At 41.1% G+C, this 16,762-nt stretch overlaps 3 protein-coding genes across 3 annotated transcripts in view; 2 read left to right on the forward strand and 1 right to left on the reverse strand.

The window, feature by feature from the left end:
- Positions 1 to 299: 299 nt before the first annotated feature.
- Positions 300 to 4,432, forward strand: Aasdh (Aminoadipate-semialdehyde dehydrogenase). The gene is made up of 8 exons (XM_018023863.2): positions 300 to 875; positions 936 to 1,194; positions 1,270 to 1,728; positions 1,798 to 3,153; positions 3,219 to 3,367; positions 3,423 to 3,586; positions 3,642 to 3,905; positions 3,975 to 4,432. Exons 1-8 carry the CDS (start codon positions 872 to 874, stop codon positions 4,359 to 4,361), a joined length of 3,042 nt encoding a protein of 1,013 aa, XP_017879352.1. The 5' UTR covers positions 300 to 871; the 3' UTR covers positions 4,362 to 4,432.
- Positions 4,424 to 8,711, reverse strand: Gdi (GDP dissociation inhibitor). The gene is made up of 4 exons (XM_018023864.2): positions 8,281 to 8,711; positions 6,680 to 7,093; positions 6,376 to 6,589; positions 4,424 to 6,299 (listed from the first exon to the last, which is right to left on the reverse strand). The coding sequence occupies exons 1-4, from the start codon at positions 8,439 to 8,441 to the stop codon at positions 5,760 to 5,762; spliced, it is 1,329 nt and encodes a 442-aa protein (XP_017879353.1). The 5' UTR covers positions 8,442 to 8,711; the 3' UTR covers positions 4,424 to 5,759.
- Positions 8,712 to 9,501: 790 nt separating this feature from the next.
- Positions 9,502 to 16,762, forward strand: part of LOC108624480 (ubiquitin-conjugating enzyme E2 R2) — a 15,846-nt gene continuing 8,585 nt past the window's right edge. Inside the window, exons 1-2 of the mRNA XM_018023836.2 lie at positions 9,502 to 10,314; positions 13,971 to 14,057. Of these exons, the coding sequence (XP_017879325.1) occupies positions 10,141 to 10,314; positions 13,971 to 14,057 (261 nt within the window). The 5' untranslated portion in view covers positions 9,502 to 10,140. The remainder of the gene's footprint in view (positions 10,315 to 13,970; positions 14,058 to 16,762) is intronic.

Consider the following 16,762-nt stretch of genomic DNA (forward strand, 5'->3'; position numbering starts at 1 on the left):
GTGCATTAGGTTTGGGTAATAATACAGCTATTGCATCTCAATTTTATAATAATACAAATGAAATTGTGGTCCTTTCTTTCATTAGGATAGTATTGTATACAAACTTAAAAGTGTTAACACATATGTAAAGATAAACTAAATCATGCATCTATTACATTAGAATAAATCATTAAGACTCATAACTTCTTTTATTATTAATAGATTATATTTTACGTATTAATCTGAAAATAAAAGTATGGATAAATAAAAATCTATCTACTTGTATAAGTGTAAAATTATTAATGAATATGTCACCTAATATACTACAATCTGCCGGGATTACACCAATTATTGACGGTGCATTAGGTTTGGGTAATAATACAGCTATTGCATCTCAATTTTATAATAATACAAATGAAATTGTGGTCCTTTCTTTCATTAGGATAGTATTGTATACAAACTTAAAAGTGTTAACACATATGTAAAGATAAACTAAATCATGCATCTATTACATTAGAATAAATCATTAAGACTCATAACTTCTTTTATTATTAATAGATTATATTTTACGTATTAATCTGAAAATAAAAGTATGGATAAATAAAAATCTATCTACTTGTATAAGTGTAAAATGGACAGTGTACGCTTCGATCTAATAAAAGAAATAAAACAATTGTTGCATTTTTAATAGTAAAATTTAATCACCTTGCAAATAAAAGATCATAGAATTTTGTATGCAATTGCCTGAGGTACAGCCGTATAACCTGTAGTGCAAATGAAACATTTCGAAACCCGCAGAGTCGTGATGAATCTTAAAATTCGTTTCAATGTCAACAAAAATAAAAAGGTTTTGATATTAAATAAAAGTCATTGAAAAGATGTTTCGTAAATAATGGGTAAGTTAGGCATGCTAAACCCCAAGCAACCAGCTTCTCATATTTCATAATCTATTCCAGATATTCGAAAAGAGTTTTCATCATTCGATCCCAGATGCGAAAATTCTGTAACGAAGTTACACGATATTTGTAATTGGGATCAACTCGACGACGTAGCAATAGAATATCACGATCTACAAGAAAATATTTACATACAGTACAGAGAGCTTCATGTTACAAAAAATATTATTTCCGATTACTTGAAATCTCTACGAAATACAGAATTTATTGGTATAGACTATGATATCCCTGAATACTGTGTGATTCCTCTAATTGTCGGGTGAGAAAATCAATCTGATTTAAATATCGATGTAATAAAATATTGCAATTCCTTGTTACTCGGATCTCTTTATAGGATCTTGAATAGCGAGCACAGTTTTGTAAATTTACCTTCCAGCACAACAGAGTCGATGAATTTAAAATATGATTTAAATATACAGTATTTATTTTGTAAGAATGTAAATATTAAAGGAGAGGTAGTGTATCAATTCACGGTTCACAGCGAATGTATTTACCTCATCAAATTGAAAAATGTTAAGAAACAAGTTACAGGAAGCGATGAACAAAATAGTTATGCTTATGCAATTTCTACTTCTGGTTCAACGGGAACACCAAAGACAGTCAGAGTGCTTCACTCTTGCATAGTTCCAAATATCTTAGATTTAAGTAGGATACTGTCAATTACAAAATTTGACAAAGTCTGCCAATTTACGAATTTCACATTTGACCCGAGCGTCATTGAAATATTTTTAGCTCTTTCAAAAGCAGCGAGATTGTTTATGGTTTCGAAAGACTTGAAAAACAATCCTAACAGGTACACATCATTGTCATAGAAACAACTATAAGATTGATAAGAATAAACATTTGCATTCTTTATTTTCAGACTCTTGAGAGAGGCTTACTCAAGTCAGATTACTGTATTGCAAGTAACACCGTCAGTTTTTATGTATAACTGGCCATCTGAATGTTTGAGAACTACTATTTTAAGTAATAACACGTCGCTGAGAGTCATACTTTTTGGAGGAGAACCTTTTCCTAAACTAGAATTATTTTCTCAAGCCAGGCAGCCTTGTAATACCACGAAAATTTATAACATTTACGGTATCACTGAGGTATCCTGCTGGGCTAGTATTACTGAAGTTGAATTAACAAATGAACAGTCTGATCCTCATTATTTGGGACAAGTATTATCAGGCACCTTATTTCAAGTTAGGAATGAAATTGGAGAAGTAATAACGAAGGGTGTAGGCTCTCTGTACATAGGAAGCGATCAAAGGATATGCCTGATGAACGATGAAGATATTAAAGATTTAGAATTACCAGTATTTCGAGATTCTGGGGATTTAGTTAGTATCGATGGAGAAGGAAGGATATTTTATAAAGGGAGAAGGAACAACATTGTAAAGAGATTTGGGAATAAAGTTGACTTAACAGAGATTGAACGATCTGTTTTACAAATAGACTTCATAAAAAGTTGCTATGTAATATGGGATCATAATTGCCATCGTTTGCACTTATGTTTCTCTGCGAAAGACAGGACAAGTATCGGGAATGATCAGAATCTTGGTACCGAGATCATGAGACGTTTGAACAAATTGGATCCTCTATACAGACCGGATAAAATTCATTTTTTGGATCATGTTGAATTAACATCTAGCTCGAAAATTTCCTTAGACTTTTTACAAAAGCAAGTAACGAAAGATGTAGACAATGTCGATTTCCAAAGGATTGAAAGCACTTTCAAATCTATTTGGGAAAATAATCTGCAACGAGGGAATAGCAGTTTCATAAAATTGGGAGGTACGTCTGTGGTAGCACTCCAGTTATCAAACGCTATGTCAGATATGCTTCAAATGGAATTTCCTCGATTAATAAGCATGCTCTTAACGGATGCTTCTATCGATGAATCTCTAAGCTACATAAAAGGAGTTGTATTAAGTAGAAATGATAATTTTTATAACACTGGGGAAAAGCCTTCGACTACTATTATTACTATAGAAGATACAGACATTTCGAGAGACTTTCATACAAACGAACAAGATGATAATTCAAACATTTCATCCAGTGAGATTTACAATTGCCGATGGTACAAGTGTAGAGGGCAATTGTATACTAATGCATGTAGTATCAATGAGAAACATGAGTTACAGTACGACGAAATTACGAGAGTCAAAGTCATAAAAAAGTATGATACAGAAAAATGTGTAGACGCATCACCGACGGTGTTTCACTATTCCGAGTAAGTATTAAATATACATGCCTTTATATACAGCTTGAGAGTCGATTAACATTTATTTTGTTTAGTGGGAAAACGTATGCAACGGTTGGTTCTCATTCCGGTCTTATTTTCACCTTTGAATTAGGAAGTGATTTTAATTCTGCATTTAGAATCAAACTACCTGATAGAATTGAATCTTCAGTTTTGGTTCTGGATGATTTCAGGGGAGTAGTAGGTAAATATTTTAATACAGATCGACTTCGTATGGTCTCAGTTTATACCTTTTGTAGGATGCTACGACTGCAATATATACTGTCTTAATTTGAAAACGGGGGAAACTATTTGGGTTCATCGCACAGGCAACGTGGTAAAAGGATCTGCAGTTCTTTGCAATGAGAAAGGAATTCTATTCATTGGTTCCTATGATTGTTATATATATTGCTTATCCGTGAAGGTACCATTATTCATTTCATTAATTGTAGAGAGATAATAACGTTAGTTCATCATAGGATGGATCTGAAGTTTGGAAATTAAAATCTGGTAATGGAAGCATTTACGCCACTGGCTGCTTGCACTATCCATCCGATACTGTATTATTTGGGACACTAGACGGATCGTGTTTAGCTCTCCAGCAATCGACAGGAAAACTTGTTTGGAAGTACAAATTATCAGACCCAATTTTTGTAGCCCCTCTATGGCTGAACGGTGGTCTTGTTTTATTCTGTTCCGTAACAGGCTTATTATGTTGCTTCGATATCGAAGTTAACGTCAAGGTAATGCTTATATTTCTTTGCATTATAAGGATAATCACTCTTATTCCTTTCGTTGTTTGTTCTCCACAGATGTGGACGTACAAAATTAATGGAAATGTATTCTCATACCTCGTGAAACAAATTGACACTGCTAGGGAACATGAGACTGTTATAATAACCAGTCAGAATAAAAGTGTATACTGTCTACAATCGGAGGATACAAATTTCAAGACCGAGCCTACATTGAAATATGTGTTAAATTTCCATTCACCAATCTTCGCTACCCCCTGGTGCGAGGATAACTTTCTTTTGATAGCATGCACAGACGGGACTTTAAATATTTACGACTTTAAGAAAAACAGACTAATGAAAATTGAGGAACTCCCGGGGAAAGTGTTCTCATCACCTGTTATTGATCGTGATAACGTTATCATTGGATGCAGAGACAATTATATTTATGTCTTAGAACTAATTTAAATTACTATCGATGAGTAAACGTTCGAATATTATTTTCGTCATGAGACAAAAATACAAACTGATGAAATTAGTATAGTATAATTTATTTCTTACGGCTTTCACATTACAGTTACGTGAATACCTTTTAAATTAATAAAGAATCACGTACTTTTTGTTCGAGAAATTTCATGTGATACGAATTCGCGGTGCGCTTATAGTTTCTAAGCAGAAATGCAAGCGAAATAAAAATCCTAAGAGGTAGCCGATCATTCGTTGACGAAACCCATTCACGCACACACAAGTGCACAAGTATCGCAATTTGAAGAATGCATATCTGTGCTCGTACTTGTCTTTTATTAATGCGTTTCCATATAAATATTACGACGAAAAAATGTTCAGATTTTCAAGCTCACATAAAATAACAATATTTTAACGATTCCTCTTCTATATTCTCACTCCTATACATCAGGTAATGAGAACGTAGATTTTTATACATATACATATATATATTCATTTAATTTAAATTTAAATGCTTGGCCGCTCGTTCCTTCTAATATTTCAACACAAGTCCACTTTGATCATTTCTTTACCAGAAGGTTATTTACCGGGTGCTTTTTCTTAACACGTAGTTGGAATTTCAAATAATATTATAATCAAATGTGCAGAAGTACGATATATTTTCTAATACTATATCACGGCGTTCTATTTTTATATAATTGCGTGTGAAATTCACTTTCTTAAATTATCTTCTATCTGTTTATCTCATACCGTAACGCATGCCCTTTCGACTACTGTAATTAGCAATACAACTATAGGATTTCTTTAACATTTACAATTTCAATAAACAATTATCCTTACTGTTTAATTTGATAGTTAAAATATGATACATTTATAAAGTCGTAATAATCAACACCGTCATGTTCGTTCCAATAAAACACGACAATGACAAATACACAGATGTACCTCATGATAATTAAATTCTACAGTAATTTGGATTTCGTGGTTTTTCAAATTATCCAGATGACCAATGACAAAAGTCCTGGCATCAGGTCATTTTGTCGGTGTGAAAAAGTTCGTACACGTTTTGTACTTTCCGAAAGAATGTAAAAAGGGCAGTTCGTAGAATGAGATTTGGATAAATTTGAAAATTAAATATCGAACGTGAGATTTGGACAAACGTTGAAAATTAAATGTGGAATAATGTCTGCGTTTTCATTTTGGAAAAGTTCTCTATCAAAGAGAATCTACGATTAGGCATGAGTCCAATGAGAGATTGCATCTGCTCTGAGACTCCTGATGAACACACCGATACAACGTCGGTGTACGCGATTTAAAATACGTTGCTCACTCATTTTATTCTTTCAATTCAGGATGAACTAGTTCTCAAGACCGACCAGTGACCGTGCGATCATCTTACGGTTACTGATCCTCGTCGCCTAGATCCTGTTTCACTTTGTTAAAATCAAACTCCTCGCCGGTGGCCCGTTTAAATATATCAAGAACGTCTAAACAAGTGGTCTCGAAATGCGTCGTGGCGTCGTAACTCGTCGATATAAAAATCTGACTCCCTAAACCGTTATCCGTCGGTTCCATATAATCGGAAACCGAGACGAACTTTTGCCTGATCGGACCAAGAAGATCTAACCCGGGTTTGATCTCAGCCTCGGGATTCGTCGTCTCGACCGTCGTAGATACCATAGCTATGAACCACCCCTTAGCAGCTACTTGATGAGTGTATGATACTAGAGATACGTAAATATCGGAATTGCGATTAACTTGTTTTTGAGGGATGATAATTTGCGTCGAGAGCGCGTCACCCGTATTCGATATCGGGTGATCCATCAGGCAAATGCATCTTATGACCTGACCTACTTTTCTCACGCGATCAGGTACGTATGTGGGATCACAAAATACTTGTTTGCACTGGGCGATTTCGTCACCAGAGCGTACACCGACGACCTGGAAACAATCACGAGTAATTAATCACGAGATACTTCCAACGATGCTTCTTAAGTTTAAGAACATCGAAATCTACCTTTCCATCTTTAACTACAATTTCGTCGATCGGTTTGTCGAGCATATAGGTTCCTCCGTAGATAGCGCTAAGGCGGGCGAAACCCTGAGGAAGCTCGCCCAGACCGTACATAGGATAAAGATATGGCGACTTTCCGTAACGTGCTAAACTATCGCTATACAGTTTAATCCTTCTTATAGTAGTAATTGCGCTTTGGCTTATGTATTCATCATCCCTGGAACAGCCAGAAATCGACGTCGTCGATAGGTAAGCGAAATGTACATCGCATCTCGAAGATGTATGACTGATCGTTTTTTTTCTTTACCTATAAAGGGCTAACGCGTGGCCCGTGAAATCTTGAGTGTTTTTATCGAGATTAAACTTAGTGTAGAGAGCACTCATATTATTGTTGAATGGGTCGAAGTTGTCCCAAGTCTTGGGATCGTCTTCCTGCATATTTTGCACCCACATAAGGAAATTGCGGAAGCGTCTCTTCTCGAAAATGCCCATCAAATCGCTGGACAACGCTTCCTGTTGATCAATCGGCACCTTGGAAATCTTCCCGGACTTGTAGACGTACGAGCCCTCCACGCATTTAAACTCCAAGTATCGTGTTACCCCGGTATGGATCAAAAGTTTCACCAACAAACCGTTTGCCATCAGGAACTTCGGGATCAAATCGACGTTCCAGTCACGGCCACGACCGTAAATGTCGTCCGGCGGTGGGGCTTTGAATTTCCTGGAGAACGTACACGATTAACGAATACAACGATTCTCCTGAACGCGAACATTTTCTTTCTTGCTTTTAACATAATGAACGATCGATTGCGATAACAAGTGTTAAGAAATAATTGCGAGTTACACAAATACGGATAGATAACGTAAAAATTTTCCAATACTTCTTAGTGAAACTTCAACAGTGTATTTCGAAATACAGCTTTCCCATTTTCGCTTTCACGTTGTTTCTAAGAATCTTATATTGGATGAGTAACAATCCCAGATCGGATTATAAGAGCGCGTAGTCGAACGGTAGTTAAGATAGATGGGTAGTTTAGATACACGTTGCAATTTATTGAGTGCAGCCGAGCACTCAATAACCGACGTGCCAGAGAATCACGCGGACGTGTTATAGCTTTTCGTTTCGTCCATAAAAAAATTCCTAAATACTGAAACTATTTAAAAGATCGAAATTTTTCATTTACTAACTGAAGTATGCTGATACTCAAAATGAAAATAAAGTCGTCTGTTTAAACGATTTCTAAAGTGAGAGTCCGATAAGGAAGGTGAACATATGTTCAATTCTAGTGGAAGCGAACAAAGTCAACGATGTAATTTGTATTCTCTACTCTCCGAATCCTTAATCACGAGATGATGTTGCATTTCATGACACGTTCTTTTCGTCTTCGCAGCGATTAGACAGATACATGTGCATAATCCCTTCGAACGACAGGAGAAGGTGTAGCCGAGTGAAGGCAAAGTGGGGCGACGGAAAGGAGTACTGTCGTAAACTCCTTAAAATGCTATTACAACCAATTAAAGATGTTCGATCCGGCGTGTTTCGCGGGGCGGGACCCTCCCCCCGATTCTTATCAAGTCCCGTTCTAGCTTCCGATATAGTTGTTTAGAAAAGGATGAAAGTTCGCAGTCTATCGCACGGTAACGACGCATTATCGCGAGTGACGATTCTCGTCACGCTCTCCCCGCAACGCGATCGACGGAAGAGCCTGACCGAGCTGGTAATCAACAGTAGGAGGAAAAAACGAGAGAAAAAATCAATATTTAAGACGGATCATAAATAGTCGCACGTATCATTCGACACGTCGTTCGAACCGCAGGATATTGTACTGCCGGCGATGCGCGGATATGTATATAATTGTTTGGCGTTAAAATGAATCGGTCAGGACACGGATACGACCAAGAACTTACGCGAACAGGTCTTCCAGAGGAGTGATCGAGGCGGATTCACCACCGTAATATTTGTTCCGATCTACGTGGAGGACTTTCTTCCCGCTAACCGACAGCATACCCGAGAGTATGCATTCTTTCAATCCGGTACCCAGCACGATCGCGTCGTACTCTTCATTCATTTTGGTCGAGGAGCGAAGGAACTGATCACAGCACTGAACGCGTAAACCGCGAGTATCTGCGAGTCTCTATCGGGAATGCTAAAAGAATCCGTAGGACACAACCGCGCGTCTGCCAACTCGCACGACTATTATGCCGGAACGGAAGACCTCGTTCTTTCCCTTGCTACCGATGACGGAGCTGCTGGTAGAACGGCGATATGGCGATGGTTAAGGACGGTGCATGAAGTGGACTTATAGGCGAGAGGGTGGACTTCCAAAGACGGAAGGAGAAAACGCCGAACAAACCGAGCCGCGATGTCGGCTTCCACTAGAATTCCCTAATGGTCGCGCCAAAGTCCGCGCCAGTGATGACGTGACGAGATACGATAGTTGGCATGTCTGCCGCGATCGATTTGCTTTTAAAATCAAAATCCAAACGGCGCTTGAGCTGACGTTTTACATAGATACGAGACGAAAAACGAAAGCGAGAAATTGGAAATAGAACGTTGTTGAGAAAATCTTAATAGACTAGAATTAGATAATCAGACAGTAGCTACGATTCTTCGCTTGGTACCATTTTTAAACATTTGCAACCAAGGACGCTGCGCGTGGGATCCGCACATGTTCGCATGATGGCCGCCACGGCGGCCAGCGTTGCTTAGCAACCGCGATCGGTGGACCGTGATAACGAAGTCAAACGAAGTGATTGCGCTCATGCTCATGGCTGAAATTTAAGATTACTCAAGCTCGACAATTTCTTGCAGAAGAAAATGTATTATGGCATGGGAATCGAGAGTCGGACCGCGGTTGTAACAGTCTATATCGCTAACGATACTCCGATCGTTAAGTCATCGAGGAATAATAAGAAATTCTTCAATCAAATCTTATAAATAAAATTGAGTTTCACAGTTTAAAAGGGCACGCGATAGGCAGCGATAGGTCTATGATGCGATCTGAAGTTCGGAACAGTTTCGAGTTCTCAGTTAGTCAATCCTGCAACCGGGTCGGAGTTGTTCATTTTCCTAACTCCGACGGTGCCGCCACCTTTGCATACTGTGGCGCTGCTGTGTCACGTAACTATAGGGACATTCTTCCAATCGGGAAACAGGAAGTTCATTAAATGGCACGCTCGAAACTTTTGCTCAGTCCAGCTCGTCCAGCTCAGTTGTCGGAGTCGTCGTGGAGAATAATTGACAGTAAACACGTCGCGATCTTTCTACCGGTGGAGTCGACTCGGTCGGCGACGGCGACGAGTTCCCGATCCGTTTTCTCGTGAGAATCGTCGATAACGCGGAAGGAAAATAGAGAAATATCGTATAGCGCAGGCGCCGAATCTGACGCTGACGTAAAAGGTACGTCAGCTGTTTTGTTAAGAGGTGCGTGCATCGGGAATGGTGTATTGTTGACTGCACTTCGCAGTTTGTAAGTCTGATCATATATTTCTTTGTTTATTTGGTGTGCGAAATCGTACTATCGTCATAGAAAAAAAACATCCAGCCGCGAGTGAAATATCGCTAGGCGTTTAAAGAACGGCTAGCGAAACCGTAGTATAGAAGCTTAAAACTATCTGGAAACCCGTTGGAAATTGATTCTTCCGAGAAGGGAGCAGTGTTCGCAAAGGCGTCCGTCCGACTGTAGTGTTCTGTGCTACCACTTCAGGAGGTTTGGGACGTTCCGTTTCTCTGGAAGAGACCTCCGGTTCTAACTCCAGAACGGAAATATGGCACAAACAACCAGCAGTGCTCTCAGGGCTCTCGCCCTCGAATATAAAAGTCTGCAAGAAGAACCCGTCGAAGGATTCCGCGTGAAACTCGTTAACGAGGACAACATGTTTGAGTGGGAAGTGGCTATCTTCGGGCCTCCGGATACCCTTTACCAAGGAGGATATTTTAAGGTAATTATTAGCATTATTCTTAGCCTTCGCATGCCCCGACGCGACTAGTACACTCGACGCGAAATTCTCTCACTTTCACCTTGTCCATCATAAATATTACCGTGGGCTACGCTTTTTCTTTTCTTGGTTAGGTCCCCGTTTTCTCTTTCGATCGACACCGGCTTAAAACGCATCTATATTCGCGTTAAAAGTGATCGGTTCGATCTCTGAACGCGTTACGATTCTTTTCGCGATCATCGTTTACCAGGAAAACTGTTCTACTAAAAGTGATGACAACGCGCGAATCATCGGACATCGCGTTCTCCCATCATGATTTGCGCGACGGCGGTTGCCCATTATAAATTCGCTAACTTTTCCTGATCGCGTTACGATCTGAGGAACGTATCCGCGTACGTTGGCCAAGCGATGATTTTTAAACGGTCGTTGAGCAACACTGAAAACTAACGATTACTCAATGTACCCGAATCGATCGCGTTCCACGTTGATTTTACATCTCTGCAGTGATACATTACTCTTCCCATTGGATTTTTCCACGTGCATCGCGCGATCGATAATATATCTCGAGAGATGCAGTATCACTGTTGTTCCCGTTCAACAAATGTTTTCCAACTAATGCGAGCGGAATAACAGTTATAGTTCAATTAAAATCCAGAATGATTAATTCTGTAAACAAGCCGCGCATACGATCAGGTTCTATGTGTTTATTAAGAAATAGCCGTTTCTATTACTCCGTTAGCATGGAATAATAATCGACAGGGATGGTTGCGACAGCAGTTTGCAATTGCACACTCTCGATCCTGGCCTCTAGAAAATGAATTCTCTGCCGTTGCCACACGGTTACACTGTTTTTTGTAGAATCCGCGTCCGCTTTCTAAACCACTCTCCGCTTCGTTACGAATTTACAGACGGTTATTCACGTAACGCGAGCATTACCTATCTTCCCACATTGTAACTGGTCGCAACGAGGCACCGCACAGGGCCGACACGGCTATACCGTTATTTGCGAATGGTATCGCTCTGTACACGTGATCCGTGTCTACGTGGGAGCCTCGAATCCTGTTCCGCGAGACATTACCTAGCTAGCTTCGTAATCATAACACCGGTCGATCGTAAACAGCATCGTTACAAATTATCATAGACGAGGTAATGCGTTCCTTCGCTGCAGAGTGGCAATCGTCATTACGCGATAGCTGCGTCCCAACAGATAAAACACGAGTAGGGGGACAGGCATAATACGTGATGAAATGCGTTGTAAGATTCGTCCGTCACGAATCAAACCAAAATCAAGGTTCTCTGACGATTTGTAGGATACGTAAATGAAGTCGCGAACTAAATTCTAATTGTAAGAACGATCAAGGCGAACGGAAGCGACAGTGCAGTGTTGATTGTTAAGTCAGCAATTCTTTCGATCGGCCACGATGAATTTAAGTAACGCGGCTCGCGTTGCCAAGTTACATAAAACGCTATCGAACATTGTCTCGGATCTATCTTTGGCCAATATCCCTCGAATCACCTGAACGACTTTCACCTAGTCCCGTTCTGGCTCAGATGAACGAACCGGATATTTCTTTCCTCAGGGAAAACCGTGTCGTCTATATAAACGGGTCAGTCGCGATGTACCAGGGATAAGTAGGTCTCCCGCGCCTGTGTTCCCATCGTCTTCTACCTCTCCGATTTTAATCCTTTCACCTCGCTCGATATCGTGATCGTAAAATACGTCACGGATCTCAATTTGTTCTCCATCAATTTTATGAGTACATTAGTTCCGAGACATTGCAAGGAGAGTCGTAGGTAGACGCGAGCGATACGAGCTGCCGATGACTGACCCGCTGAGACTTGATCGAGTTACCAGTGCCAGTGCTTTGAGCGTACGGCGAGTAAAGCGAAACGAAGTTATTTCGAGTGCCCGAAACACTGAGGACACCTACGAACTACGTATCCCGTTTCAACGTTCTCGATGAACAGTACAGAAGAATCCCTCGCCTTTTCATCGTTATCTTTAGTTTATGAAATACATGCCCTCTTTTCCTAGACATCGTTTCACAAAGATAAATTACCAAGTCCCAAGAAATTGGGCAAGGTCGTGCAGATTCCACGAGTAACATCGAGTGACCCCGTTCGTCGAACCACCAACACGACCGAGGCGAAACCTCCTGATTTAGGTCACTCCTTGATCCTCCTGAATTGAAGTTCGTGGAGCCAGGACGCGTCGGGCAAAGGGTGGTCGGTGACCGTCAAACGCGTAACGTCGTACGAAATAGGTCGAGAAAATTGATAGGCACCGCGAATGCAATCGAATAAACCTACACGAAGATCTTTCCTTACGTCCACCTTTTACAAGATCGAACGATTCCGTGATACGTTTATGAATCGCAGAAACTTCTTTAAATACTTTCCGCTGCTACGGTATCGTCAAGGTAACGCGTCCCTGTCACGCGTCGAGAGCTGTGCATTATTAAAGAATCAAGTGCACGCGCTCGTGTGCCGCATTCGTTCGATATTCATTATTAATTTTCACCTTGTTACTCGAATTTATGAATTTCGATTTATTGTGTAATCTGTGAGTTAGCGATTTTGTCGAGACCGTTATCGTCTCGACACGGTAGGGAATAGCCGTGTAATTGCATAAACGATCGATCCCTGAACCGATGTCGTGCAAGATTACTGACTGATAGCGCGGTCGATTTTCCCGTGTCACGGCGGGCGACGTGCTCTTCGGTACACAGAAACGAGCAACGACTTGAAATTCACTGATTCAGCTGTCCTTTCGCTACGCTATCGAATGACTAACGTAATTCTGCCTCGCCGTCGTCGCAGTGTCGTTGCACTGGCGATTAAGTTTCCGTGGCGAACGTCTATTTCAGAACACAGACTTTAGCAAAGTCAGCACAGCAGAGACGACGCCGTTGTTGAAAGTAAAATGAAACGCGATTTATAATTAATTCGACACGCGATCTCCATCGACGCGATTCCGACTCAGTACAGAAAAGAGTGAACAGAGACGTTCGATGGAAAGTTAATTCTGGGACGCGGTGGGATCCCGGAGGACGAGGCGAATATTTGGGCCATGACCAGGTTGCGATCAATAATATGTAGCATCCCGTTGGCATCGACGAAAGTTTGCCAGCGTCGGGACGACCCTTGTCCTACGCCCCATGTGCGAAATGGATTCGCTCTCTATCGAAATCACCGCGAGCGGGAATCCCGTCGGGGAAAGGAACGCGCGTCCCTACTCTCGTTTCATCGATCTGCCGATAGCTCTCCGATTCGGTGTGAAAATAATTTCGCCGTTTCAAATTCTTCTTTAGATAAACGTTATTTCATCCTCGCGATTTAAGTAGATCACAGGTTCGCCTTGATTTTTCTCAAGGCCTATGTCCCAAGTTAGTATTGGTCATCGATTGTCTTTGTTCCAACGCGTGGGTTCGATCCCCCGTCGATGAGCAAAACGGATCGAATCCTATAGACCTGTCCCGCAATATTTTCCGGGTAAATTCACTTGCCCCTTGCGACTGCGTGTTCTCAAGCTTAAACGACGCCGCAACTTTTTTTTCTGAACGCGTCGAGCAATTCGTAAATGACTTGTGAATAATCGCGCTCTTTTATAATTTACACGAAGCGATTATCGACGGATGCACACGTCTTTTTTGTTCCAGGCACACATGAAGTTCCCGCCGGATTATCCATACAGTCCACCAAGCATTCGGTTTATGACGAAAGTTTGGCACCCGAACGTGTACGAGGTGAGTCGCGAGTACATACAGAAATTATCGATCTCCACCGCGTGCATCGCATCGCCTCCTCTTTGCATACCCCTTCGTTCCGCTGTTTTTTCCCTCGCCCTCACCCCATTTTCAGCCTCTCTGCTGCTGCCGCCGCCGTTTCCCCAACCTCGTTCCCATTCTCTCCTTTCCATCGTCCCTTTCGCTTTCTCCGATTTTCTCTTTATTCTTCCCCCTGCCTGGTTTACATGTTGCACCTCTCCCTCGTCGTTACTCGAAGGACGAAATCGTCTCGATGTTTCGTTATAACGTCCAACGAACGCGATCTCATCACGATGATACGTTCGTTCTCCTCGATTCGCGATGAAACACCCGTATTTTGCAATCAATTTGAATTCTATTGCCGTGTCGAGGCAATACACCGCGTTTTCAAAGCTTATCGACCTCGGATGAATGTCTTGCACGCTCCTCGTGTGACCTTTCGCCGGACTAACTTCAAAGAGTCAACGACCGTCGAAAGCTCGTTGGAAGTCCGTGTCCAGTCACTCGTTGGCTTGGAAGGGAGGCTCAGGCGGACGCATCGTCGACTAACGGGAATAAACCCGTGTAAATTTAATGCATCGAACGGTCAGGGCATTAATTGCGCAACCGATCGTAAATGAAATCATCGCGTTTCGACTTTCCTTTCATTGAAGTTACGAGATATATTGAGAAACTTAGAGAACAAAGAAGGATAAACGGGACTTGAAAAAAGAGTAAGAAGTACATAGGACGCGTTAACTCAGCCGGAACGATTCCCTGATAAACGAATAACCGAGAGAGAAAAAAAAACCATAGCGAGGTGAGGGTGCTCGATCGTTAGACGAGCTCGGCCAACTTTTCCCGTCGCAACTTTCGTTCCGTTATATCCGTGCGAATACGCGAGCGAGCTTTGTACTCTCTGTAGATACGTGTACGTTATTTTCCGTGCGACGAATACTTTTCATACACGTTACGTCTTTTCTGCACCGAGGCCAATGCCCCTTCCTTCCTTTTTCTCGCGAAAATTAATTCTTCGCACAAGTGTGACACCGGATACGAGTCCACGTAATTTGTTTAATGAGCGTGCAATGAACGGTGAACATCGGAGGATTTCCTGTTACTCCAGTGAACTTTGTTAGCCGGTGCACCTTACGATTATAATTATCGGTTTAATCGGACCCTTTGCCGTCTCGATATAAAAGAGAACAAGAGTTTTGCTACGCGTTTCATATAATATTACCCCGACGTTGGAGCAAGATTTTCTGCTTCGCGAGAGTTTTCGAACTCGCGTGGACAGACAATAATAATAGACCTACGTTGGAATTTCAGCATTCTCTGAGAACTGTTTGCACGATGACGGGCTACACACGCGCGGCTGGAATCTAGATAAATATCGTCCCTCTTGGGAAATAAAGAAAACAAAAGAGAGAATATTTTGTCTCTTCTTTTTACTATGATACGAAAGGATGTAACAACGTAACGGATCGGACTTTGCTCACGTCTGTGTAAAAAAAAATGTGTTCTTCTTTCGTCTTATTCGAACAACACTGCCTTATCAAACGGTATACGCGATTTTTCTCTGACCCTGGTACACGCTTTAATTACGTTCATTCTCCTTGGCACGACGTCCAGATAAGCTGTTGCTCGTCGAGGTGGAATCATTACAAAATCCGTAGGCTCTCTCGCCGGACTTGCCCTCGGCGGAGAGGTCGTCGCCTCAAGATTCGACGAACCGTAAAACGTCTGACCAGTAGTACGCATATGTGTGTATCTACTTAAGTGCGGTGCAGAATGGAAGAGAAGGAGATAGAGAGCGTCGATGTCGGCTGTCCACGCTTACGCAGGCCTGTCTGACTCTGTAGAAGGTGCGTGTGTCACAGGTTTCCCATAGTTGTGTCCGTATCGGCAGGAGTCACGTTTGTATAGGTGCCGCCGTTTACGAGCGACTCCGAGGCCGACGGGCAGTAAAATGGAAAACTTGGGATAAAGTCGCGCTCGGGACTTTGTTCTCCCATTAACGGGACAGGGATTTCCTGTGCTACTTGCAAAGAGGATTCGAGTACTCGATCGGTCGGTATCAACAGGTTCAGAACAATGGCAATTAAAAATCCCGAACTTAAGTTTCTGTAAATCGTAAGATCTCTGCCAAAAGTTTACGATGTAGTGAAAAGCTATATATGTCCAATGAGAAACAATAAGCAATTATTATATTGAAGCAGTAAATTTTTAAGAGAAATGATATTCACAGAGGATTATAGAGGAGTACAGAATTATAAAATTGTTTCATGTATTTTCTCGGAATTTTGAACTCATAATTTATAATATTCTAGTGCATAGTTCGGGCATTTCTTTATTGTACGTGATTTACAATCTACTTTGTCTCCATATCCTGTAATTACTACTTTCGCTTACTTTTTATTGTATCTCTTAAAACTCAAATTTGCCATCGGAATTATATGGCGTCCTTCGATAATCGCCTCCAAATTGACATTATTTCAACTTTAAAATTTTTATCTATGTATTTATTACTCGTTGCCTTTCAGCTTTGGAAGGACCTTTTACCTACCAATATTTTCTTCGTACACTCCTTATGAACTTATTCCTATACCTACCATCCCTAATCCCCTATTACCTCTCATCCTAAATATTAATTTTATGACAGCGCCATTATTTCAGCATTACAATATTCTTCACTCACGTACTAA

This window comes from Ceratina calcarata, unplaced genomic scaffold (genome assembly GCF_001652005.2).
Source record: "Ceratina calcarata isolate Rehan_Ccalc_2016 unplaced genomic scaffold, ASM165200v1 scaffold310.2, whole genome shotgun sequence".
In the NCBI taxonomy this organism is placed as follows: Eukaryota; Metazoa; Arthropoda; class Insecta; order Hymenoptera; family Apidae; genus Ceratina; species Ceratina calcarata.